This window comes from Echinops telfairi, unplaced genomic scaffold (genome assembly GCF_000313985.2).
Source record: "Echinops telfairi isolate 266 unplaced genomic scaffold, ASM31398v2 ScPeMD7_7474;HRSCAF=8512, whole genome shotgun sequence".
Lineage (NCBI taxonomy): Eukaryota > Metazoa > Chordata > Mammalia > Afrosoricida > Tenrecidae > Echinops > Echinops telfairi.
This window is the reverse complement of record NW_022111378.1, coordinates 6,892,811-6,920,345: the sequence shown is the minus strand read 5'-3', so window position 1 is coordinate 6,920,345 and position 27,535 is coordinate 6,892,811. Positions and strand designations below refer to the sequence as shown.

At 48.5% G+C, this 27,535-nt stretch overlaps 1 protein-coding gene across 1 annotated transcript in view; it reads right to left on the bottom strand.

Moving 5' to 3' along the window:
- The window catches only part of FRMD4A (FERM domain containing 4A), a 318,768-nt gene that overhangs the window by 205,176 nt on the left and 86,057 nt on the right, over nucleotides 1–27,535 (bottom strand). Inside the window, 1 exon segment of the mRNA XM_045285626.1 lies at nucleotides 8,437–8,502. Coding sequence (XP_045141561.1) covers nucleotides 8,437–8,502 — 66 coding nt within the window.

Genomic DNA, 27,535 nt, shown 5'->3' with positions numbered 1-27,535 from the left:
TACAAGAGTTTCTGTGGCTTTGTTTCTCTAACGTACCCAGACTGACACAACTATATCGGAGCCCTGGTAGCATAGTAGGCTATGCACTGAGCTGCTAGCACAAGGCTGGTGGTTTTAAGCGATCAGCAGTTCTTTAGGAGAAAGATGAGGTGTTATTTGTTTTTTTAACCCCGGTAATGATTTAAAGTCTTGGAAAACCAGAAGGGCAGCTCTACCCTGTCTGACAGGATTGCTACGAGTTGGAATCAACTCAATGAGAGTGAATTTGGTTTTGGTTTCGTATTGTCTATATAGACTTCCTGATATTTAATTTTTCTCAACTCTTAAGAGATACCACCTGATACAGTGGCAGCCACAACTATGAGTCAAATGCCTCACTCACTGCTGTGGAACCATGCTGACTTATAAGGACCCCTGTGGATTTCCGAGGCTGCAAATGTTTATGGGACTAGAAAGCCTAGTCTTTCGCCTTCTGAATGGCTAGTGGTTCTGAACTGCCGACCATAGGGATCACAGACCAACGTGTAACCACTACACTGCCAGGGCTCCTTGAGTCAAATAGGAAGATGTAAATTTTCTAGTAGCCGCATTAAGAAGATAAAATGAGAGAAGTGAAATTAACTTCAGTTATACATTATCTTTAACCTAATGCATCCAAAATATTATTATTTCCACCTGGAATAACCAACATAACAGTCATGAATAAGGTCATTTCTATTCTTCTATTTCATGCCATCTTTTAAATCTCTGTCAATTTTACATTTAAAGCTTTTTCCAATACAAACTCGACATATGTGAAGTGCTTGAATGCTGTGAATGGCTAGTGGCTATGGTGCTAGACAGGTCAGGGGTAAGCCGTTCCTGATGTTTCCATCCCAAAGGCTTTCTCGGGCTTGGGGGGCACTGTATAGGATAGTAAGGCGCTCTGGTGGTGCTAAGCTCTGGGATTGCTAACCTCATGGTCTGAGGTTCAAACCCACCAGCTGCTCTGTGGGAGAAAGATGAGACCATCTTCTCCCATAAAGATTTCCAGCCTTGCACATCCAAAAAAGGTGGCCATGGGTTGGAATCGCCTTGGAGGTTGGGAGGTTTTGGTGTAAGATATTAACCTAGCTACTAGCTTTATTTGAAAAAATACTGACTTAGTTTGTCCCCTCGCTCTGTGTTGTCAGGACTCATTGTTCCTCTCTTTCAATAAACAGGTAGGAATGTCTTGGCAAGGACCACAAAGTGACTGGGTCAGAGGACAATGTGGAAGTCACTTCATGGGCCACTTTCCCAATAAAGCCAGGAGCCAGGCTCCCTGTGGTGGTGCTGGGGGCCTCCCAGTGGAAAGGAGACAACCAGTTGGTAAAGCTCTCTCAACAGAGCCTATCTCCAGCGCCGGGTGATTGGACAAGGCATTCCTGGGGCAGACACCAAATGCCTGTGTCCCTGCAAGACAGGACACTCAATCATGTCATAAGCCTCAGGAGGACCTTCTAAGGAAGGGCCACACCTCGGCCACTCCCAGCTTGTGAAAATCTATTGCATTTTCAAGGAATCCGAGAGAAAGGGTCTAGAATCCATCTTACTAACGGCTTCTGGCACTCCATCTATTAAGCCCTGCTGTCAGGAAATTCTCCTAAAACCATTACTCCAGTTATTTCCCTTACAGTTAAAGCATATTTCCCTTTCTTTGCTTTTAAAATACTTCCCCTCACCTCCCCCCACATATGCATTCAGATGAGAGAAACAATGGAGAGAATAATTTTAAAGAAATAATGGAATGAAGAAAAGACTTTGGAAGTTAAGTTCTATGTGAAACACACAGGGCAGCCCGTCTGGCTGTGGACGCCTCAGAAAGAGGCTGAGGGCCAGGGATGATGGCCTTCTCTCTACTTCTGATGGAGGCTTTGGGACGGAATCCACCAGAACAATCCCAGGTGTGACCGTCACTGTGACCAGACCCTGTCGAGGGCGGAAGTTGAAGAACTTCTGTTACTGAATGCCCACATCATCTTCCCAGCTGTCCTGAAGTGGCACTGAAGCACTTCGGGAGCCACCTAGGATGGCCCGTAGGTCTAGGAATGAGATTTTTGAATATTAAATCCTCCAAGAGTTACAGTCTCAGAAACCCACAGGGGCAGTTCTACTCTGTCCCAGAAGGTCAGTACCAGAAGCTCAGCAGCGGTGAGGTGTGTTGTTTATGTGCACTCTTGACATTGTGCCCCTTCCCCAGCATGGAGGATGTGGGCTTTACTCAGAGTTCACGGGTTCACAAGCGCAGACACCCAGCAAGTCGAATGCCCTTTCTAACATCGAGTCGATGCCAGGATGCTGGCGAAACTCACAGAGGTGAAGTTTTCAGTACAGAGACGATCTGTGTAGCTCTCTGTTACCAGCATCCTGCTGGTACGAGACTATTCTTGAGTGCCCGAGTCAGCTGTTGATGCCAGGTCCTCTAACGTTTACACCGGTGACGTCTGCGGGTCTGCGGTAATCAGCCTTCCAAAGGCTTCACCCCGAACAGCCCAAACTCCAAACCAAACTCACTGCCTTCGCGTCAATTCCAACTCACAGTGACCCAACAGGACAGGACCCACAGACCCGGCCCTGTGGGTTTCTGACACTGTGACTCTACAGGAATAGAAAGCCTCATCCTTCTCCTGCAGAGCGGCTGGGGGATTCAAACTGCTGACCTTATGGTGAGCAGTCCAATGCAGAACCCATTAGGCCGCCTGGGATGCCTGGGAATCTAGACTCTTACCTTTGTGCCCTTCTTAAGAATGCCCTTCATTCAACCATCCTTGTGTACCCTCGGTTGCTTTTGCGGTGAAGACAAACATTTCCTCCAAATCCGTCTCAGTCTTATTCGCCTGTTTAGGTATGCCGAGCGGCTGTCTCCACCCTTCCCCAACTCCAGAACAGCAGATTGAGAAAGATACTACAAAGCCTAAGGCTTCTTTAAAATATTCTGAAAGTGCTCTTCACAAGGACAAACACCAAAAGAACGCTCAGCACGTCCGATGTTCTGGTGGCGAAGGTGTAATAAATGTTCTGGCTACCCCTCTATGAACTTCAAATATTAAGGGAGGAGTATGAGTCAAAAAGGCTATCAAAAACTTAGAAACGGGCCCACATATGCTAGACCATAAGGAATTCCTTTGAGAACAATTAGCATTCTCTAGAACAACAGGACTGTGTACACAAGAAACAAAACAAACAACCCCCAAAGCAAACCCATTGCCCTTGAATCAAGTACAATTCCAAAAGCCTTAGAGGAGAGAGTGGGACCCCCCCACACACACAGGGTGTCCAAGGCTACTTTTACCGAAGCCCACTGTGGGGAGGCTGGTAGTGTGCAGCTTTGTGCTCCACCACTGTACCACAGGGGCTCCGTGGGCTGAGCAGAGGAGAAAGAAAAGCCACGGATGTTAATGGACTCTTGTTGACCAGGCGTAACCCAGTTTTCCCAACTTCTGCTGAAGCCTAATCCGCAATGGCGCAGATGCCGTTTGGGGTCCTCCTCCTCTGTGAACGTTATTGGCGCTCTGGTGGGGGCATGATTGAGAGCTCGGCCTTCAAATCAGATCAGCCCAGGAGCTCCGAGCCAGAAAGATCAGGCGAGCAGCCCTCACTTACAGATGAGCGCTTAGGAAACCCTGCCGGAAGTCCTACTGTTATCCAGGGTTGCTTGTGGACGACTAGACTCCATAGCACAACACAACTCTACAAGGGGGCTTCCAACATCTTGTGGGGACTTAAAAGATACTAAGATGATGGTGTTTCCCCATGAACTCTTCGAAGCGCACTCGTGTGTGGTGTGTGTATGTGTATGCATAGGTACACCCTAAACTATGCCTTCTTCCAGGCAACTAGCACTCTGGCAAAAAGTCCTTTGGGAAAAGCAATTCATACCAAGGCGTCTCAGGAGTTGTCCATTCTTTCATTCAAGTTGTTTTTATTGAGTGACATTATGTCCCTGCCATTGGGGCAGGTGTTGGCATACACAGGGTTGACGTCACAGGTCCAATCTTCAAACCGTTGGCGGCTCGGGGAAATGCAGTTGAGTCAACAGACAGTGGGGAGGCCTGGCGGAGCAAGGGGTTACCAGCCAGGCTGCTAACTGCACAGAGAGCAGGACAAACCCAGCCGCTGCTCCCTGGGAGGAAGGGGGGGCTGTCTGGAAACAGCTTTGGAAACCCAGAGGGGCAGTTCCACTCTGTCCGATAGGGTCTGTAGGGTCACTCTGAGTCACAATCAGCGCGTTTGGTTTCAGAGTTTTAGGCAATGACAATGAGGCGTGACAAATGCCATACCAGGAAAGCACAGTGGAGGGGCAGGAAGACCCCGCCTGGGGCAGGGGTGGAACAAGAGTCAGAGAGCCTGGGAGACAAAGGTTTCCTGAGTTCTGAACTGAAGATGACCAGAAGTCATCCAGGTTCAGTGGGTAGATGGCAGGGATTGCAGGGAAGCCACGTGTTCTAAGGATAGGGGGATAGTTTGTTCTAAGAAGGGATAAGAACATGAACTTCTCTTGTTTGGCCTACTTCAATGTTTTCCGGCTTTGCAAGGATGGAGGAGAGCCCGTCCCCAACTGTAAAAATCATCAACAGCATATATTTTCTGTGGCGCATGTCTGTTTCAGAGGCCCCATTCATAGTTTTCCAAGGCTTGTTGGCCAGAAGACAGGAAATTAACTGCACTGTGAGGGCTCATTTCCTGGTGCAGGGGATTGCCTCTTTCCAAGCCCTTCTGCATCGATTTAAGAAAGGCAAATCAAACACGCTAGCCCACTCCCCTTTCCACTCCTCACACAGATCCCTGCAATTCGAAGGGTTGCAGGGCTTTTAACAAAGGATGCTGCTCCTGGAAGCACACTTGCTGCCTCGCCTCCCTCCCCCAGACTTACGTCGGTTTGACTTTTCACAACTTGTCAGCTGTGGGCCTGGGAAATCAGTCCCATTAGGCTACAGCCTCAAATCTGGGAGAACCCTAGACATACGGAGACATCAGCCACTCTCTCCTTCTCATAATGCAAACGCCATTCACACACCGAAAGGCACCCAAGTAAGCACAGGGTTAAATAACAACAGTATCCCTATCTCCGGGTTTATACAGCCGTCAACAAAGATGGCAACTGGAACGTGCCAGTGACAGACAGTTTTAAGAGATGTGGTCCACAGTCCAAAAACACCCGCCCCACGGGAGAAAGACGGGGCTTTCTGGTGTCGTGGGCCAGGCATTGGGCTGCTAACCTCAAGGTTAGCAATCTAAAACCACCAGCCACCCGGAGGGAGAGAGGCTTTCTACTCACATACAGACTTACCGCCTTGGAAACTCACAGGAGCAGTTCTGTCCTGTCCTACACGGTCACTATGAGTCGGCAGTGAGCCTGAGTTTCTGAGTTGATGTAAAATATATAGAATGATGCACACGCTGGGATCACAACCAGAACCATAAATATTAAAAAATCCTGGAAGGAAATGAACCAAATGAGGCTGCAGTTGGACTGATGTCGTGTGACTGGGAACCTTCCCCTACGTCCCGATATTGCATTTACGTTACTATTGTTAGTTGGATTGATGTCCTGTGACTGTGACCCTTCCCCTACTTCCCTATATTGCATTTATGTTACTATTGTTGTTGGTTGGATTGATGTCCTGGGACTGTGAACCTTCCCCTACGTCCCGATATTGCATTTACGTTACTACTGTTGTGGGTTGGATTGGTGTTGTGTGACTGCGAACCTTCCCCGACTTCCTGATACTGCACTGACGTTACTATTGCTGTTGCTTGGATCAGTGTTGTGTGATTGTGAACCTTCCCCTATGTCCCGATATTGCATTGACGTTACTATTGCTGTTGGTTGCCATGACGTTGATTCCAACTCCTGGTGACCCCAGGGGCACAAAGCAGGACTGCTTGGTGGGATTTTAAAGCTGTGACCTTTTAGGTACGTCTTCCACTTCTTGGTAGATCGATGGTTAACCTTTTGGCTGGTAGCCAGGTAGTACCTGACACCTTCCTTGCATTTGCTGTGCCTTTGTGAATTAAATACTGTGAAAACTTTAATTCTAGAAGTTAGCCATTTGAACATCTTCAAACTCATATGTAACAGGGAGCTGGAGACAAGTGCCATCACTATAATATTCACTGCGATTAAACTACAATACAGCATCCTATACTACTCCTGCCTACTAGACTATCATACTCATTCTGACCCACAGCAACTGTAGGGCACGGAGAACCGCCCCTGTGGGTTTCCAAGGCTGTAACTCTTTATGGGAGTAGAGACCTCATCTTTTTCTGGCAGTGTGCTCAGTGTTTTGTTTTTTTTATTAATCATTTTATTGGGGGGGTTCTTACAAATCTTGTAACAATCTATCATGCAATAGTATTAAGCAAACTTATACAAATGTTGCCATCAACATTTCCAAAACAATTTCTTTCTACCTGAGTCCTTGATATCAGTTCCTCTTCTCCCCCCACCCTCCCCTCCCCTTCCACCCTTGTGAATCCATGATCAGTTATATATGTTTATTATTTCATGTATTACACTGTCTGTTGTCTCTCTTTCTCTTATTCGTTCCCCTGGGGGCGCTATATTTCCAACCTTGTGATGGGTTCCCCCTTTTCCCCCTCCCTCACCATCCCCCTCTCTTCATGATATTGCTACTCCCACTACTGTTCCTGATGCTTTATCTGTCCTGAATTCCATGTGTCAAGAGCTCTTATCTGTACCAATGTGCACTCCGGTTGAGTCGGAATTCTAAGGTAGAACTGATTCATGGTATTGGAGGGTCAGTGGTAAGCATTCAGGAACTAGAGGAATGATATGTGAGTTTCGTTGATGCTATACTGCACCCTGGTTGAATCATCCCTTCCTTGTAACCCTCTGTGGGGGGATATTCAATCATCTACAGATGGGCTTTGGGTCTCCACTCCAACCTCTCTCTTTCACACTGATATGTTTGTTTTGGATCTGATACCTGATACCTGTTCTTGTAGACACGTCATGATCTCACAGGCTGGTGTGCTTCTTCCACGTGGGCCTATTTGCTTCCCTGCTTGTTTAACTTCAAGTCTTTAAGATCCCAGACACTACATCTTTTGAGACCCAGGCACCATCTGCTCTCTTCACCACATTTGCTTATGCACCCATTTTGTCTTCAGTGATCATGTCGGGACGGTGAGTATCAAAGAGTGCCAGGTTATCAGAGCAAAGTGTTCTCATGTTAAGGGAGGCCTTGAGTAGAGGCCCAAAGTCTGTCTGCTATCTTAATACTTAACATATAAATATATGTACATTGGCCTCTATCCCTTTCCTTATAAATTAATATATTTACATATACATACCTATAGCTATACCTCTACAAGTAGCTTTTGCCTCCTACTTCTTTCCTCTATTTCCCTTCACCTTCCCCCTGTCCCACAATCATGCTCACCCCCCATTCAGCTCTTAGGAATTCCTCTTGGATATATTGCACTTCATCAAACCCCACCAGGCATCAATCCTAGATCTCGTGTGAACTGCTAACCTTGAGGTTCTCAGCCCAGTGTCTGACCCACTACACTGGACCAAAGTATATCATCTTCCACCGGAGCAGTAGCATCTCCCCCAATGAGTGGACATGTGGGACATCATTTCAACCCTTCCATGAGCTGGGGTCACTTGATGGTCCTATGTGATGGAGAAGGAAGAGTAATGCTATAAGAACCTGGGGGACATATCTGGGAATGTAAGCCAGATACAGCGACAAGAGTTAAGAGTTACACACGTGATTTGGCTTTGCGAATTCCCCAAAGCAGGGGTGGGAACCTCACCATTCCTTAGGGTTCTGGTTAAAACACCGATCTTTCCACGAAAGCATGCGGACCAAGACCTGAGTCTATGCTTCTAGTTACTCCTCTGACTTTGACTGACTGCCATCCTGTGTCTCCATGTCTCTCGGGGCTCAGCACTGATGGTAGAGTTGACCCATGGGATGGGGTGAGGGGATTACGTAGCCCTAAGAGGGGTGGCGGGGCCCCAAGATTGCTTCTCTTTCAAGCTTCCCTTGGAGCTAAAGAATGGCTTTCTCTGCTGTGAGCACAGAGGACGATTCAATCAGCTTGAGTTGCTGCAAGAGTTCTGTCGGTTATGTTCGCGTTAACTCCTTCTAAGCAGGAAGAGTAGCTACCGCCGGCCATGGCATTGGCGTTTCCTCCTCTCGAGGTCTGAAACAATAGGGCAGATACACATCTGTCCTTGAAAGGCTCCGGCGTGGTGCACAGAATGAGCAATCGTAGCACAGGCTGACGAACACACGTAACATGACCCGGTGTGTCGCGTCACACCTTTTCTCGGGATCTGAGCAGGCATAGGTTTAAAAGCAGTTCACATCACTCCCCGGCCCTGGCTGAATCAACGCAGGGGAGACACGTCTCGGCAAGGTGGCCAGAGTCACCTACCTGCACTAGGAGTTCCAGCTTCCGGTCATCAAGAAGATGGACTTGGCATCGGCGGCCCTCCGTCATCTAAAGAGAGAGAGAAGACGGTCGTTAGGAGTCGGACCAGCGGTGAGGGGGGTCTCCTGTGCTGCACTCTACTCTGGGGAAAGCTGCGTGTGGACGTGGGCCCTCTTGGAGTACAACGACGGTGGGAAGTGGCAGGACTGGCTCCCTCTTCACCCATCCAGGAAAACGTCTTTACGGACCACTCTCCATAGGGTCGCCATGAGACGGAGCCGCCTCGATGACCGGCCCTGTCCTGGGAGCTGGCTGGAGGCCCAGTTCCTGCTTTTATTCCGAGGAGGACTCGTCACAGCGTCGCCTGGACTCAGGATGGCCCCGTGTGGGTCAGAGTAAACTGTGCACACAGGGCTTTCAAAGGCTGGTTTTGGAGGAAGCCAGGCCTTTCTTCCAAAGCACGGCAGGTGACTGGACTGTCCACTGTTCCTGCCAGAGGCCCCCCTCCCCCACATTTAACCGTGTGAAGCACCAACCATAAGGGAAACATAAAATACTCTTACAAATAGATATCGAACATTCAGTGGTGTTAGGGTTACTCATTCATTAGTCATGGCTCTAGTCAACCCCTCATTTGATTCCCACCCACCAGGGTCAGGGCTCTGCCACCTCTTCATTTCCCCTCCTTCTGAATGCAGGTGAGAACTACACCTGCCCGCTAACGGAATTTGACTTCTTCCAGAAGAACTCAGGAGATGAACATCCACAGCTCATCCCGACCCCTGACCGGTGCACCTTGGGACAGAAGTGTCCCAAGACACACAGAGGAGACCCAAGTCCAGATTGAGCTCTGCTGGTGACTGGGGTGCAAGACAACTTGGTAGACATCCTTGGCCTTGGTTTCATAGGCTAGGGCCAGTGGGATGCTGGGAAATGTTTTAGCAACTGCCATTCTGGAGGAGGGTGTGTGTCTTTTGTGGGAGCATTTTGTGGGAGCATTTCCATACTGCCAATACCTTCACTGTGGCCCTGGGGGTGAGCAGTGCTGCGAACGGAAAGTGTGGAGGATGGAGCCCACGCGCTGCTCTGTGGGAGCACCATGGGGCAGCCTGCTTCTCTAAAGATGACCGCCTCGGAGACCCCTATGGGGCAGTCCTCCTCTGTCCTGCACGGTTGCTGAGGATTGGAATGCACTCAACGGTAGTGGGTTCACGGCTGATTTCAAGCTACCAGCACGTCACTGGGGCAGTTGTTGTGAGGGGCTGTCCTGTCTGTTCCGGCCCATAGCGACCCGATGCACCACAGAGGAAAGCACTGGCTGGCCCTGCACCAGCCTCGCAATTGTTGCTATGCCCGAGTCCCTGGTTGCAGCCACTTGTGGAGGACCTTTCTCTTGTTCTGCTTACCAAGCACAGTGTCCTTCTCCAGGGACTGATCGCTCCTGAACACACGTCCAACGTTTGCAAGAGGACGTCTCGCTATCCTCTGCTCTAAGGAGTCTCTGCATCACTCTGCATCCTAATGTCCCCAACCGAGCGACATGAAAACTTGGGAAGCACAGGTCACGGACTAACAAGGAAGGGATAGCTTCAATATTAATTAGCTTTCTCTTCAAGGTACTGTATTTAATTGCAAGCATCTGCAGCTCGGTTTTAATTTAATAATGACTATGCTTTACAATGGACAAACGCTCCCAATTTAGGGCTTAGCTTTCATGAACTCATATGTGCCGATTCCAACCTACCACTGGCTGGGCCAGATGGCCTATGGAGGTTCCTTCAGCTCTAGTCTTGGGGGGCTCTACAGCCTTTGGGAAACCTCCTCTTTTTCTTCAACCTCCAGATCATCCAAACAGATCAAAAGAGAAGATGGAGAGAGAAGACCCCAGCCACCAGAATTCTGTCTTGTGAAAGCCCTCTTACAGAGAGATGGAAAAGACAGGCTTCTTCTCATGCAACCAGGACAACTCTGTGAGCATCCGCGTGCTATAAGCTGTCCTGTGTTCCCATGGGAATAAGACTTCCGTGGTGCCTTTCATTGAGCTAGAGTTCCCCCGTTGTCTACGCCAACCAAACCAAACCAGCAAACCTGGCTCAGTGGGGGGCCAGTCTCTGAACTTGCCCGAATCCCAGCTAGAAAGGGTACTCACTCAGGCCCAGCTGTCAGGAAGACCACCAAAATCCACATAAAAAATGAAAAGCAATATACTTGTGTGTGGGTGTATACATACATACATATATGTACACATGCACACATTATACACCAATATGTGAAACTATCTAGTTTACATAAAATATGCAAATATATATTATATATACTATATAAGCTATATAATGGCTTATATACACATTTATATTAGATATATAGTATAAAGTGTATAGATACCTACATGTGTTAAAAATATATACACATATACACAGGTGTGAGTTTATATAAACTTTATATGTATACAATTTCACAAACTGGTTCCAATTGAGAAAAAAAATTCAGCTTGACCTAATAAACAAAATAAATGCAAGCTAAGCCCTTACTCATTCCTTGACCCCTGAATGTGAGTCAGTTGCTTGAGTAGTGAAACAGGCTCAGGGCCCAGATCCAGCCCAACTCTGTACACACAGGCAGCCGAGCTGACGGCCTCTAACAACTCGCCGGGCCCATTTCTCTCCTCCTCCCGTCTACAATCAACAAAAGCCACTGCAAATCGGAAACGAGGCTGAAACGGGCAATGTCCTGCCAAGTGATCCCTCCCCTGACAGGGAACCCAAGGACATTTAACATCAAGTTTCAATAGGGCAGTTAACAGCAGTTGAACCTTGGATAAAATTTTAGATCCATCTCATGCTATTCCGTTCTTATGAGAAAGAACCCAAAGCTGTTGGATTGAAAAGTCTAAGAAGTAAAATGACAACCACCCAGCACACTATTTGCAAATTCTTCTGCAAACATTGCTTACATCTTTGGGAAAGTTCTATGAGACATGGGGGGATGCGGGGCACGTTCAGAAAAGGAACTGTATTTGTCTTTTGCATCTTTATAACAAAACTTTGAGCTTAGTTTTCTTGTCAAAGCTTAAGCACCGAAATAGCTTCTTGCCCTTAGTCACATTCTAATAAATTTTATGAAACAAACAAAAAACATTGGGAGCAAACAGTATTTTAATGATGGTCCTAAAGGAGTAGCAATATATCATTTTCTCCAAGATTGCAAAAGCCCGAAGGCCCATGTCCTTGAGCTCATCTTCCAACCCAATGTTTACCCCATTTCCCCTGGAAAAAAGAATCTCTCATCGCACGAAGTAATGGTCTCACCTTCTCTGCTCTGCAAGCTAAGGAAGTCACGATGCCCCGAGATGCTAAGCGCTACGCAAGGTTTTCCAAACTCGCCTCTCTCTCCACAGCTGTGCAAGCGCTCCATATGCTGGCAGACCTCCCTTGCAGAAGGTCAAATGTCCCTGACAAAAGTCAGCCCACGAAGTGAGCCTGAACCACAAACTCAGCTTTGAATCACCTGCTGGAAGGCCCACCTTTCTTTGGGCAGCACCGACCATTGTGGGGTCTTGTTTTTGATCAGAAGGGGGAGCTGTTTGTTGTTCTGTGCTGATGAAACAAAGATGGCAGTAGCTAGTCCTCTGCCTCAGCTCAGAAAAGGCTTGCGTTTGGGGTGTGTGCAGAGACAGGGCAGACATCTGTAGGCTTTGTCTGTCTTGCCAGGCATACTGCACTTCTCGTTTGAATACCAACAAATGCAAAATACTTTCCTTTTTTCTTTTTCTTTTTTCATATTCAGCTGCTCAGGCACAATTGGGGCCCTGGCACCATCCTCAAAGAAAATCCTTCAGCGAACAAGCCTTCTCATAGATGTCAGCTGGCTACCGTTCTAACCATAAATCGTCTTGCTACAATACAATTCTATACCAAGCAGTGGTTGCCAAGTACTCTCTGATGCTAATGGATGGAAGAAAAATGCTACTTTGAAGGGGAGGTGCCAGCTCTATTCATCTAACTTTACTGTTAGGATACATTGTGACTCATGAAGACTATTCATAAACAGAAAAATGTATCTGCGGATGCTGGTTGTAGTGAGCAGAGCACAAAACGAAAGGCCAGGTGACTGACGGACTTGCCTGTGGACAACTGTGGGGAGGCAAGCGTTCAGAGTTTATAGGGGTTCTAGGGTGCTAGGCTTGCGCGTTCCCTCCCACCCCCCAAACAACCGCATCGGTTGTTCCTTGTAGTGGTGGTGGTTTTCCAGTTAAAAAAGCGTGAAGTAAGAAACGCCATCAAAACATTTCATCAAACTTCATCACGTAGGTAAACTTGCTCTAGACTTTTTAAAAAAAAATCATTTTATTGGGGCTCATACAATTCATCACAACCCATACATACATCAATTGTGCAAAGCACACCTATACATTTGTTGCCTTCATCATTCTCAAAATTCGCTTTCCTCTTGGGTTCCTGGAATTAGCTCATTTTCCTTTCTCCCCTCCCCCTCCCTCCCCATGTTCTAGACTTTTAATATGTAAAATCCAGTTAGTTCATTTGCAAGTGACAGCAACAACTGCCACACCCTCAGATGAAATGTCCCAGACCTTGTCCCCTGCAGGCAGAACTGCACACGGGAAGCCAGGTGCCACAGACGCCCTGTCAGCGAGTGGGTTCTCCCAGAGCGTGGTCCTCGAGGACAGAGGGGCACTGCCCCTGCCGTTTCTGGGTTCTCCCAGAGCGTGGCCCCCGAGGACAGAGGGGCACAGCCCCTGTCGTTTCTGAGATACTCTCGACAGGAGCAGAAAGCTTCATCTTTCTCCTGCACCCCGAGTGGCTGATGGTTCTGAATGCTGACCTTCAAGGTTAGCAGCCCAGCCCATAGCCCTCTATGTCTGCCACCAGGGCTGGTTCAGGCAACAAGGTTCTATGTCTGCCACAAGCGTGGTTCAGGCAACAAGAAAAAAGTAAAATCATAATGACCCATGGGACACAGAACTGCCCCATAGGGATCCCCAGGCTGAATCTTCACAGAAGCAGACTGCCACATCGTTCTCCTGTGGAGAGGCTGGTAGGTGGTTTGAACCACGGACCTTTCAGTTAGCAGTTGGGAACTTAAAGAGAATTTGTAAATATACATACATGTGTATGTTTCAGAGCATCAGGGACCCTGGTGGTATAATGGGTTATGTGTTGGGTTGCTAACTACAGGTCAGTTCGAACCCACTGGGCACTCGGAAGGGGAAAGGTGAGGCTTTCTCGGAAGCCCAAAGGTGCAGTTCTACCTTGTCCTATAGGGTCACAGGAGCCAGGACTGACTCAATGGCAGTGAGTTTTCTGGTTTAAGGGCATCTGTGTACAATAGCCTGATGCATTCATTATGATGGCGGCATGTGTGTGTGTGTTGGGGGGGCGGTAGCTGTTCATATGTTACGGGAGAGTCTGTCTTCTTGACAGACATTGCTAAAAAACAAGCATCAATGAACTAAGCAGCTAAGTAAAGAATAAGGACCAAGCTCTCTAAGCAGTGAAGCACACGGGCAGTTTCAGGATACTGAGTTCAGCACACGATCTCACTGTTTCTGGCTCAGATTACAAGCAGGCATGCGAGGGCAACCTCAAGACCAATCTGCTGCCCCGCCAGCATGGGGCAGGCAAGGCAATGGGATTCAAGGGCTGGCAAGTCTTCTCCTACGCATGCCTAAGCTTTGGGTTGGCAAGACCTCAAATATGTTTTAATAAGAAGATTGTTCTCTCCAAATTCAGACCCAAGTAAGCCCCATTTTCATATGCTTTTTATTATCACCTTTTCTCTGCGTATCGCATTTCTCCCTCTCCCTCGTTTTCTTTTCGTCAGTTGGACAGAGGATTAGCCCTCTCTTTAGATGCCCTCCCTCCCTCCTCTTTCCTTGCTTCTTGCCAAATAATTTATATACTATGGGACACACATGCGGAGGCAGAGTTCTGAACTAAACATCCTAGTTCCGCTGCTTTTGCAAGGCTTTTATAGAACTGTGATGCAATAGTCCAAATTCCAGACCAGACAACTGAACTCAATGAAACGTGTGAGCTTAAGGGATAAAAATGAAACAATATATGACTGACACACATGGTTATTATCTTTGCTCAGTTTCCTGAGGCACATTGATGCTGGAACTGTTCTCCCCCTCTCCCCAAAGGGAGGAATATTTGGGGGACAGGCAAAGAGAGGGGAGTCGGTTAGAGCTCTGGATCCCACAAAGTTGTTGTTGATGGTAACCCAGTTACCACATACCTACGCTTTTCTGGCACACGGCACAGGAAGTTATCAAATTATAACTTATCTTCAGTTTCGAGACAACGAATTCGTGAAGCAACAAACCAAGCTATCTTAAAGAAATACCACTTGACTAAAATTACACAAGTGGGACGATGAACATTTCTGGAACACGCTTTCTTTATGAACATTATGACCACCGCCCCTCAGGCATCCGACACCCCGTTCACAAAAGCTTTGTCATCGGATAGAAAATGTCGGTTCCTAAAGCATCCGAGGCAAACCCGGAGCGGGGCGGCCGAGGGAGGCCAGAGGTAGCCAGAAAGCACCTCACCATCTGCCCTTCCACCCAAACCATCTTGGTGGCTCAGAAGGAAATTCCAGAGGCGTGACTAAAACTTCCCTGCGCCGCTCCCTGTTGGGGCTCTCGCTCCCTGGGTCAGCTCGAAAGCATGGCACTTCTCCACTGAAGTCCCAGGGGCCAGCCAAGGAGGACCCTGGTGGCGCGATGTTTAAGCACCCTGCTGCCAACCAAAAGGTTGGCCACTCAAACCCACGCAGTCACTCAGGCAGTGGCTCCGACTGGGAAAGGTCTGGAGATCTGACAGCCCAGGAAGCCCTCTGAGGGCCAACAAGAACCGGAACAGACAGAAGGGCATCTAACAAGGAGGACCAGCCTTGGTGCAAAAGACGTCAACAATCTCCCGTGATGGAGCACCATACGGTGAGCTGAGCTAAGCCACGTGGAAGCCACGCGGCTTAGCCCTCCTTCCTGGTGGTTAGCCCAAAGAACCATGCGCCCTCTCTGGTGATATAGAGCAGGGGAGGGGCAGTGTTCTGGGTGGCACTGGCTCCCGGGCTCCAAGTCAGTGGGTGGTTGCTGAGCCTGAGGATGAAGACATCCGGCCCCGACTCAGAGCACTGCTGTGTAAGTTCGTGTAGAACTGCCACCGTGAGGCTCAGAGACTATAACCCCTTTACGGGAGTAAAAAGCCTCATCCTTCTCCCTCGACATGGCTGGTGGTTTTGAACTGCTGACCTGGGGGTTAGCAGCTCAACCTGTAACCACTATGCCGCCAGAAGCTACAGGTCTCATATATAGTTGAATATTCACACTCCAGGAGACGGACACCAACTCCAATCCTCTCCAGATGGTACCGCAGAACACAGGAATAAACAGTCTCTGGACTTCAAGTTTAGAAGACAAGGCCTGGTTTCTGGCAGAGGAGGTGTGGACAATCAGGAACCTCCACCAGTGGCCTTTCAGGATCTCACTGGAGAGAATGCTGATCCTATGCTAAGCGGTGGCGATGGAGCCACAAACTCAGGGGTATGGGGACTGAAAGATTTTCAAACACTCCTCAAATCTAGGCCAATTCATGACCTGGAGTTAGATAGCTGTGTCTCAGACAAGGCTCAGTGGCTGCATTTCAGCCCCAGGGCCAGAGTAGACAATGACACTCCAGAGTAGACAATTATACACCACGGTGAGCCGAGACTTTCTGCACTGCACTCAAACCAGCTGTAGTTGTTAGAATGTCATACTTAGGTCTACATAGGGCTGCAAGTGTATCTCCCAAGCACGGGAAGTGAGGCTGGGGTCTCCTTGCCTCCATTTGGGCTGATTGTGAAGATTTCCACCCACACTTCTACCCAGGAGACACATGCTTTTCAATGATCCTTCACCTCATTCACACCACCCAATCTACAGGCTTTTGCCCCCCACCCCCAGGTCCTGGAAGGCAGAGATCTTTAGCTCTGCAATGAGAATTTCTGTCTGTCCATACGGGAGACTTGATCCTACAGAAGTTTGGGTTGTATGCTACGATTGTGGACTTGAGAAGGGAATGCAGCCTTATCCATGGAAATGCCTGGGAGTTGGGAATTTGCTCAGAAGTCCCAGCCTGGGATGAAGGACCAGGGAGGGAGGCCAGCGCAGTCTCCTGGAGGGCAGAGAGACTTAAAGGTGGGGCGTGTAGAAGCTGGAATCCCGGGCCAATATGGACAGAGGGCTGAGGGCCACCTGGGCCCTCAGAGATGTCCCGTCCGATGGGCCTGTGCAACAGCTCTTTGGCTCATTATATGCATTGTGATGCACATGTATGAAGGACCGCCCTCGGAAAGTCTACAACCCTGTGTCATCTGGTCTCATCTCAACAGAAACCAGCCCTGCGTCCCAAGGCTCAGGCTGCCAGACTTTGACAATTCCATCCCTCTCTCTGCGGGCCAATTTCACCTGCCTTGGGAAGTTGCCCACGGGGTTTCCTCTGCCTGGAAGCTTCTTGAATTCACTCACAAACTCTGAGGTCATCGCCGTGCATTTTCTCTATGCCAGGACGGAGACAAGACACTCAGGTACCTGCTGGGCCACGGTCTCTGGTTTTGAGACCTAACCTGTTCTCCTTCTAGACCAGTGGTTCTCAACCTTCCTAATGCTGCGACCCTTTCATACAGTCCCTCATGTGGTGGTGACCCCCCAACCATAACATTATTTTCGTTGCTACTTCATCATCGTCATTTTGCTACTGTGATGAATCGGGCGACCCCTGTGAAAGGGTCGTTTGACCCTCCCCCAAAGGGGTCACGACCCACAGGTTGAGAACCGCTGGTGTAGACCCAGCGTGCCCCCACGCGGACTTTCTCTTTCCACGGGGAAGTTCTGCTGTCCCATCCAGCAGCAACCCTGCTCGGACACCGAACCACCTTGTGGGTGGTTCGGCTTCTTGGAAAACACTGGGAAGAAACGACCTCCGCCTCCTCGCATGACACGAAGGGCTGAGAAGAGACTGGAGCAAAGGCCATCTTCTCAAGGACTCTGAACCAGCAATGGCTTGGGGGACCTGGGGGTCGGGAGGCAGCTGCAAACGCAAGGGCTGCTCCCGTCGCCTCCATCTGGGTGCCACCACGCCTTCCCAGGCCCCTCCCACAGTGGCCCCAGAGCCGCAAAGAGGCTGCCTTGGAGCAAGATTCCTTGGGGATGTCCCTTCTCCAGCTTTCCCACTCGCTCGCTGCTTGTGACCTCTCACGAGGACTCTGCCAGTGTGTCCTCATCTCCCAATCTGGAACATGGAGATGACTGTATGAAGGGGTCTCCACCAGTTTGGGGAGAAATGTCACCATCTTTCAATGCCATGTTCTTGGGCCAATGTTTTGAAGGCCCTTCCTAGAGCCATACGACCTTTAACGTCCTCCATACGTTCTGTGAAGCAACATGTGCTACGTTTTATTTTGTTTCTAATGTTTTCCTTACAGAAAATTTCAAAACACACACATGTGTAGGAGCTATAGGGTAACAACGTCCCAGGTCCTGAAACCCAGCATCAAAAATCTGGGATGTACAAATAGCACAGGAGGGCCCTCAATCAGGGGTCACATCTGTCCCTCTGGCCCTCAGATGGAGAACACTTGGTGGGAGCCTGGGCCCCTTTGGGAGCTTGCCCTGGAGCCTGGGCACCTTCACAAGCTTGGATTTTAGTTGAGTTCTTGGCTGGAGGATTGGCCTGACTTTGAGCCTTGGCTTGGGATTTTGGCCAACAAAGCCTCAGACTCTTGGCCATACGTTCCTGAGTCCAATTCCAAAGCGTGGGATGGGCAGTGTAGGCAGTAGACTGAGCTTGCTGCCGACTCCTATTGAGGTCAGCCTTGCCCTCCTAGGGCTTCACAAGAGCCTTGCCAGCCCGGTCACCAGCACCCGTGACCTTGGCGCTGTTGGTCTGCATTTTCTTCCTGTCTTTGTCATTGTGCTTCTCGGCGAAGCGCTTATTCCTCAGGAACGTGGGGCCTTAACAGATTCATGTCGTTGTGATGGGGTTTCCGGCTGCCATTTTGGTGCCATCTTTGGGATTGGTTGTGGGTGGTGTGGTTCTTGGCCACCAGGGACCCGAAGAGAGAGGGCTGGGGTGTTTTAAAGGAGACCAGTATATCATGGTATTTTGCCCCTATAATTCTGAGTACATCTTGAATGGATAGGAACTTTGTTCTTTATTTAACCACCTTGCCATTAGTGCAGCCAACAAAATTAACAATAATTCTTTAATACCGCCTAACATTCGTTCATACTCACATTTCCCCATATGTCTCAAGTACATCTTTTGACAGTTTGTTTATTTGTATCAGGGTCCAACAAGGCACACCGATTGGACAGTTTGCGAGGCTCCATGTCTCCTTCAGTGCACGGCGGCAGTGCCTGCATCCACATCTATACAGGCGCTAAGGGAGGGCTAATCCACAAAGCAATGATGCCTGGGGCAAGCAGCCAGAATCTGTGTGCCCATTGCACATGCTGCTCTTCTCCTTAAAGCGAGAAAGACTGACAGACACAACACGTGTTCACTGCAGCATGGAGCTCCGGCTTCAGTATCTCACAGACAGAGTTTTCTGGACAGAATTAAGAGGCCTTTTCCAAAGGAATAGATGAATAAATAACTCATTTCCTTTCTTTTGATGGCTGTATTACGAACTCATAGTAGAAAAGGGGGGTACTGATGTGTCATTAGATGGGGACCCCACACTCAAGCTTTTACAAATCCATTAAAAAAAAAAAGATGAATCCGCTGAGTCTACAAGAATATTTTTGTATGAGGTGGATGACTTTAAAAGCACAAATCTGAGAAGACAATACAAATTAAATTAAAAGAGCGAGAAGATCCAGACATCCAAAGAACACAGAGAACTGTGTCCTCCGCCCAGAGAACTCCCAGAGGAGACTGGGCTTTAGGATAATATTTGCAAAGGCTCAATGGCACAGTACATAATTAACAATGAATACTTTCAAAAAGCCACAGGTTTATGGGAACAATTGAGATTTGAAGAAAAAAGGAAAATTCAGGTTTAAGGAAACAACTTTCAAATAGCCCTTCCAACTGGTTCTAACTAGTTCATTCAAGGCTAAGAGACGGAAACTGGAACAGACCGGTATCTTTAACATTTGAGCGACGCAGAATGCTAGCGGGAATGGGAAAAACATGGCAGCAGCCCTGGGAGAGACCAGAAGTGGGGTGCGCCCTTTCAAGAACCTGACGTGTGACGACTCTGGACTCGTCCAGGGGGAGAGTGGCAGGCCTCAAAGCTGCCATCTTTGAGCTGCCCACCCTGTTCGACTCAGCCAGTCAAGAAACGCACGCTGTCCTGTCTGCTAAGAGGGAATCGAGTTACCAGCAGCGCTCCAGTCTGTACAGTTTCCCATTCCTACTAGTGTCCAGGCTCAGCTGCATTTTAAAGCTCCATGTCCACATCAGTGTCGACTCATCAGTCATGACCAAACTGTACGAAGTCCTACTTGAAACACATGCTCAGAGCAGACAGAGCAAGGGAAAGGAGAGGCCCGTTGATTGGAGCAAATGGGTTTTTCTGAGAAGAACTGCTTAATTGCATAATTCCTGTTGTGTTTCAATCTTCTCAACAAAATGGGGGATTATTGGGCACATTACTTATATACACATATGTATATATGATGTGTAATACATACACATATTGTATCTATGAAAGGGCTTCTAAAAGTTCATGTAAAAATCCATTATCTTTTCATTCCAGCTTTCCATGCACTTTTTGAAGTCATCTCATATAGTATGATATATGTCTCTATGTGTGTGCGCACACATGTATGTGCATGTCAGGGGTGTATCCCCTCATCGTACTTGTTCAGTCTGTATGCTGAGCAAGTACCCTAGCATCTGGACAACATACAGAAGAATGGACCATCTGGGTTGAAGAAAGACTCATTAACCACCTGCAATATGCAGATGACATCATTTGGCTTGCTGAAAGCAAAGAGGACTTGAAGCATTGCCTGATGAAGATCAAAGATGGCAGTCTTCGGCATGGATGACATCTCAACCCGGAGAAGACAAAACTCCTCAAAACTGGACCAAAAACAACTATCACGAGAAATTGAGAAAAACTGAACTTGCCAAGGATTTCATTGTAGTTGGATCAACAATCAATGCCCATTTATGCCCATAGAAGCAACAGTCAAGATGTCGTCAGCACACTACATTGGGTCAATCTGCTACAAAAAAGACTTCTTAAAAGTGTGTGTGTGTGTGTGTGTGTGTGTGTGTGTGTGCGTGTGTGTTAAAGCAAATGGGTCACTTTGAGAACTAAACTACACCTGACTCAAACCACGTATTTTCAACTGCCTTGTCATACGCATGTCAAGGCTGGATAAGGAAACAGACGACTGCAGAAGAATCGGTGCACTTCAATTCTGGTGTTGGTGAAGAGCACCGAAAGTCCCCTGGATGGGCAGAAGAACAAATACATCCCTCCTGGAAGAAATACAACCAGAATGCTTTTTAGAAGGGAGGATGGGGAGAGCTCAACTTAAGCACCTTGGGCGAGTTATCAGGCGAGACCAGTCCCGGGAGAAGGGCATCATGTCGGGAACATTAGAGGGTGAGCCAATGAGCAGCTCATCTTCAAGGAGATGGACTGATAGGGCGGCGGCAACGCTGAGCTCACAGGCAGCAAGGAAGGTGCACCTGGCGCAGGGCTGGGCGGGGTTCGCTCCTGTGGCACTATGGCTGGAACTGACTTGGTAGACACTAATAACAGGCATCTGTGGTCAGGAACTGTCGAGTCAGTTTGTATAGGGGCTGCAAAAAGTTCCTGGGAAATCGCCTATATTTCAACCCCATTTTCCTATGAATTTCTTAAAGTTCTTGTGTGTGTGTGTAGATCTGTGTGTATGTACATCTGCAATAAAGATATTATCTCGTACACCAAATTAATTCCAGGTGTTTCATAAAGCTATCAACTGGAAAATAAGATGTAGGGGAAGCAGTGGTTAAAGCACTTGGCTGCTCACCGAAGGTCGTGGCTGGACCCCACCAGCTGCTCAGTGGGAGAAAGACACAGCGTTCTGCTCCCAGAAGGATTTGCCACTTGGACATCCCATCGAGTCACTGTAGATGAGAATCAACTCGACGGTGCAGAGTTCAACTTATTTTTGGTTTTCAGAGCATAAAAGCAATAGATGGGTCAAAAGGAAAAAAAAAAGATAGATTGAACTCCATTCAAAAATAATTCTAAAAGATAGACTTACTAAGAGCACCCAAGTTAAAATTTAAAAAAGAAGATACATGTAAATTGGGGGATGATAACAAATATGAGGGGTTTAATACATTACCGATAAATGTATTTAACTATTAGCTCTTTATAAATTATTCATTTTGATTAGCTAATTAAAAATATTTATAAATTATTCATTTAGATCAGCTAGTAATTAGATTATTTACATGTTAATTAGAAGACCATTAACACGCTAAAGGAAATAAACTCAAATACTGAAAAGTTTTTTTAACCTTTTCAAAATAACCTTTGACTCAGTAATTTCTTCCCTGGGAATATGTATTAATAAGATAAGATAAATGAGGTTAGAGTTTATATGTAATAATGTTCATAACAGTGCGTGTTCATTCAGCCAATATTTATGATACATTTATTATGTGTCAGGCTTCTTATTAGATATGCAATGATGAACAAGGCTCTGTCAGTATGCTCAAAGGACTTAGACGCGAGCCAAGTCTCCAGGCAATTACAGCACAATCAGAGCGCCAATCAATCAGTACAATCAAATTCTATGGGGAGTGGGGCGGGGCTGAGACCTGTGGGAGGTGTCAGTACCCTGGAGGAAGTAATAACTGACGAATGGGACTTCCAGCACCCTAGGGCAGCAGGCTGGGAAGGGGAGCAAGCATGGAGTGTCCTGGGGACCCCAGCTGTGCAGCACACCCAGGCACGGTGGGCAGGAGGGCAGTGAGGAACATAACCATGGCCCCAGCCATGATACCAGAGAAGGAGCAGCCGGTGCCAGGGGTCTGAGAAGGGTTAAAGCACTCACAAATGGCATGCGGACCACACATATTCTGCAAATATAAAAATGACTAAATTCAAACAGCGATGAAGTCTTGCTAAACTCTGGATTCACTGGGATTGCCAGCCTCTGAGCAGCTATCCTGGGCATGACTTAGAATACACGGAAACGAACCGGAGTGAACAGTTGCTACAGAGTGCCCTCCTGGTGCCCTGGGCACGTCAGAGTAGAACTGCGCTCTGTAGAGTGTGCAATGGCTGGGTTTTCAGGCCTTTCTGCCGAGGCATAGGTTCTGGGTAGACTCAAACCACTAACCTTTCAGTTACAGGCAAGCATGTTAACATGTGCACCACGCGGGGGCTCCATGGATACATGTGTACATGCATGCAAGCAAGTACGTCAATAAAATACCTTCATGTGAACAATTGGGTTCAAACTGGTGGCTTGCATTAACTGTTCAAACGTGTATCGTTACAATAGTACATACAGTTCTGCAGGCTAAACTATGGCACTACAGACGCTGTGCACATCTTCATTTCTTTGCTTCTTTATCCTACCAAGGGCCTGGCTGCCCTCGTAGGCTGTTTTCAGCTGTGGGTCTGTGCTGGCATAGTGGTTACGAGCCGGGCAGCTAGCCACAAGGTGAGCAGTGAACCCACCTGCCGCTCCTCGGGAGAAAGACTTGGCTTTCTACTCCCACAGAGAGTTAATGGTCTTGAAAGCTCACAGGGCAATTCTACCCTGTCCTACTATGGGGTCACTACTGTCCTACTATGGGGTCACTAGGGGTCGGAATGGACTTGATGGCCGAGCTAGGAAGTGAGAAACAGGGACAGGGGGTGTCCCTCTCCACGCCTGAAGGACCCCCTACAGGAGGCTGGAAGAGAATCAGGAGAGCCTTTAGGAAAGACCACGCACCAAAGCAAGCCTGAGCCAGGTGAGCGGCACACCTGGATGGCCCAAACTAGCCCCAGGTGGGCTTAATTCAGCCAATGGGGTCAACCAGGACCTTTGACCATGCCTCCCAGCCAGAAGCCTCAAATACCTGGACGGCAAGACCACCTGTCCTTCTTCCCCTTCGGCTCCTGTCCTGTGCCTGCTCTGCCGTGCTGCGGTCTCTCTGGCCACAGGCCACCACGTGTGGGGGCGCAGTCCCACGAGGTTGCCCGTGCTCAGTGGTGAGCTCCGGCACAGTGTGCGCACGGTTTGGCACGCTTCCCTAAAATAGCGTGTACTCCTTTGAGACTGTACAACCTGAAACTTCTTCAGTCCTTTTGCGCATCACAAACCAGGCTTCAGCGTGAATTCTTTCTCTTGTGAAGCCAAGAACGGAGGTATTTCCCACCCAAGAACTCTAACAGGAGTAAGTTGGTTGGAACCAATAGGTTGGCAGTTCTAACTCACCCAGTGTCTCTGCTAAACAAAGACCTAGTGACCTGCTCGTATAAAGTTTACAGGGAAGACACCCTATGGGGCAGTTCTACTCTGCCACAAGGGGTCCCTGTGAGTCAAAATCCACTTAATGGCAGCTAACATCAACAATTTAATAGACGACGCTATTTAAAACGCCCCATTTCACAGAATGTTTACACATCCGCTACTAGCTGGGTACCGTATTCATGGGTTTGATCACTAGACCCTGGATAGCAAAATTTCTTTTGGTAATACAAATGTACTTATTTTCCTCAATATCTACCCAAATATGTCACCTTAAAAATTTTGTGTGTATGCATATTATAGTCAGGGGTGTGGAACAGTTTACAATGAGCAACTATGGTTTTTTTTATATAGCAAATTACCACATTTCTATTATCAATATTTTATTGACAACAAGATGGTGTACATGATTGTTTGAAATATGATGAGGGGATTGTCATATTAGGCGTTCGATACATTTTTGGGAAAAACAAAAAAAATGTATGTCAATAACATATTCTTATCATTAGGGAAATTACGTAATGTAAAACCCACTCCTGTCTCGTCTAGTCCGACCCCCGGTGACTCCACAGGGCAGAGCAGAACTGCTCCACACGGTGTCCAGCACTGTCAGTCTTTAAGGAGTCAGACAGCCCCATCTTTCTCCTGAGGAGCAGCAGGTGGGTTTGAATGCACGACCTTGTGGTTATCAGTCCAACGTTTATCCCACACCACCACTGTGGGAAACAAAGATTTCTCCCAAGTTGTTTCCCCCAAATATATCCGAAACTTAGCTGCTGGCTACACGTGGCAGATGACTATACACTTGGAGGTCAATAGAAGTAGAGCAGGGGTTATTTCTCCCTAAGAGTTATCAGCCATCCAGAGCAAGCTGACACCACTGTTCATCCCACAAGTACGGCCCACTCCCTTCCATTAAGGATAGTAGTAAACCGTTTCCCTGAAGGGGAGCCCAGGGAGGTCAAGCCCACTTAAGGGAGACCAAGGTTAAGCTGCCATATTGAGTCTAGGGTCCACCCCTCTTGTCACATGGACACTCCTAGCTCATCCCCTTCCTGTCACGCTTATGCCTATTATACAACGCCTTCCTGTGACGTGTGTGGTTACCTGTAATCACACCGCTGCCCCCGCTCCCAGCACCCCCAAAGAGACAGATAAGCCTTGGTTAGCAATAAACATCTCCGGAGCTCTGCCTGGCCGGCTGTGTCCGCCCCACCTCACCTCACTCTTCTGCCCCAGCCCACACTGTGCGTGGACCTGGCTGGCAAGATCATGGCCATCCAGGAGGTGAGCATGCTACTATGAAATGTGTCTGACTCCATTATTTCAATCTCTCTTCTATCTCTCATGCTCTCCATGACTTTACTATAATCTTTATATTTCTCAACCGTACAATTGTACCTGTACAACCCATGATTAGTTTTTGGGGTGCTGGCTTTCCCCCCACACACCACCAAGGCCCCTTATGAAATGTAAACACTATATAGCTTAATTTGCATTCAATTAGATGTGTTTTAATTTGTCTGCCATAGAAACATACCCCAAACTGCACTTTTATTGCAGGCTCGGGCCCAGGGGCATTCTCTGCAGTTCCTGTATCTGTGTGACCACACGGAGGGCAGAAGTGCCCTCACACGATGCTCCGCGGGGCAGCTGGAGACTCAGACGCTGGGAGCGGGTTTCCTGCCCATAAGCAATGCTCTTTGTGTTGCCGTCTGCCTCCTCTCCATTGTCTCTGAGATGCACGAGGCAGCACACAGTCCCGTCTCTAGATCATCTGCAAGCTTCCCAAATGCCACCCTGAGGCCTTCGGCGGCGCTTGAAGCAGAATGAAAGAATGGTGTCGTGCAGGGAAGTGAGCCGTTGCGGTGGGGAGGTGCCAGAGTTGATGCTGACCCACAGTACAAGAGAAAGAAACACGGCCTGGTCTCTGTGCTTGTGCAACATGGAAACACCGAGAAGCACTGCAGTGCCTTCCACTGCTATGTTGCAGCTGCCGTGTCCATCCATCTAATGGAGGCCCGTCCTCTCTTTTGCTGCTGCTCTACCAAGCACGATGCCCTTCTCTAGGAGATGAGGTGGTGAAAATGGTTAGTACTCAGCTGCTGATGGAAATGTTGGAGGTTGGGGCCCACCTGGTGCCTCGGGGAGAAGACCTGGTGGCATACTTCCCCCAAACCAGGCACCTTAACCTCGGTGGCATACAGTTTCACTCGGACGCACCTGTGGTTGTCCTGAGGTGGAACTGACTCCAGGGCAGCTGAGGAAGGAAGTGCTGTGCCTGCCAGGCCACCTCTGGAACAGAATCTGCCCTGGAGCAGAGCCAGCCCTGCCCAAGCAGGGACGCCAGTGCCGACGTCACACCAGGAAGCACTCCAATACCACAGCCAACACTGCGAGTGAGCCACTCCGGTTTCCGTCAGCCCATGGAGGCAGACAGGTGCCCCAGTCCTGCCGGGGTCATCTGCCTGTGGGAGGCAGCCAGCCAGCCTCCTCATCCCCACAAAATGCTTGAGGGGAAAGCGTTGGGCCTGCAGTGCTTACATGGTGGAGGGCTTTGACGGCTACCTCGGACATCCGACCAGGGCAATCAGACCAGGCTGCAGGCTGCTGCCTCCGTGTTTACATGACCGGATGGATGCCTGGGCAAGGAGTCTGCAGGCACATCCCTGGCAGGGACTTTCTGAGCCTTTGCTGGCAGAGGCCCCCTCCATTCATCTTGGGGGGGGTGTCTCACCTAGGCGGGACTCCCCATGACCCATCCCAGGCACCCTGAGGGGATCTGCTCAGGCTCCTGGGAGCTCAGCTCTGCCTCACAGCTCAGGAGCAGACACCTACCAGAGAGCTGGCCTATTCCTGGCCCAAGAAGCTTTAATGATGGGGCAGGGGGGTTGGGCTTTGAAAGGAAGTGGAGAAGTGTGAGAGGAGAGGAGAGAGCGTCTCCCCCAAACCAAAAGGGTTTTGGTCCTGCCTCTTCTCTCCACGACGGACAAGCTGTCGCAGGAAATGATGCAGGCCCTTCACATGCCTGGGCCGGGGCAAATGGGGGTTCTAAAAGTATCCAGGGTGCACATCATTGGTGAGCCCATGACAGAAATAAAGATGTCATGTTGTATCTTTCTGTTAGTCAAATCAGACATTCTAATTGGACACACAACAATTTCTCAAAGCTTTCCGCAGGAGGTAATTAGTATGTTGACTACACACAGGGACAAGGAAAAAAAAGAGAAAGAAAAGGTGAAACGGAGCCTATTGTTTGGGCTGTTTCCCTGAGAGAGGGAAGAAGGGGCATGTTTGGGGTGGGCTGGGGCTGAGGGAAAGGTGGCTCTCATCGCTCCTCCTTGATGTAATCAATGGCCCTGTTGGTGGTAGAGTCCCCCCCACCTCCCAGGAAGCCCTTTGGTATTTAAGCTTCCTAAGTGATCTGCATAAGAGAGCTTGGCTGACACTGGCACTGGATAACTGCCTGACTTGAGCCAGAAGTTAAATTAGAACAAATACGTACATGTGCTCATGTTGTATACCCTTTATCATATCTAATGATTTTAGTTTAGATCCTTCAGAATGCCCAGCCCCGAGCTTTAACCACTAAAGATCTTTAGTAAATGAAGT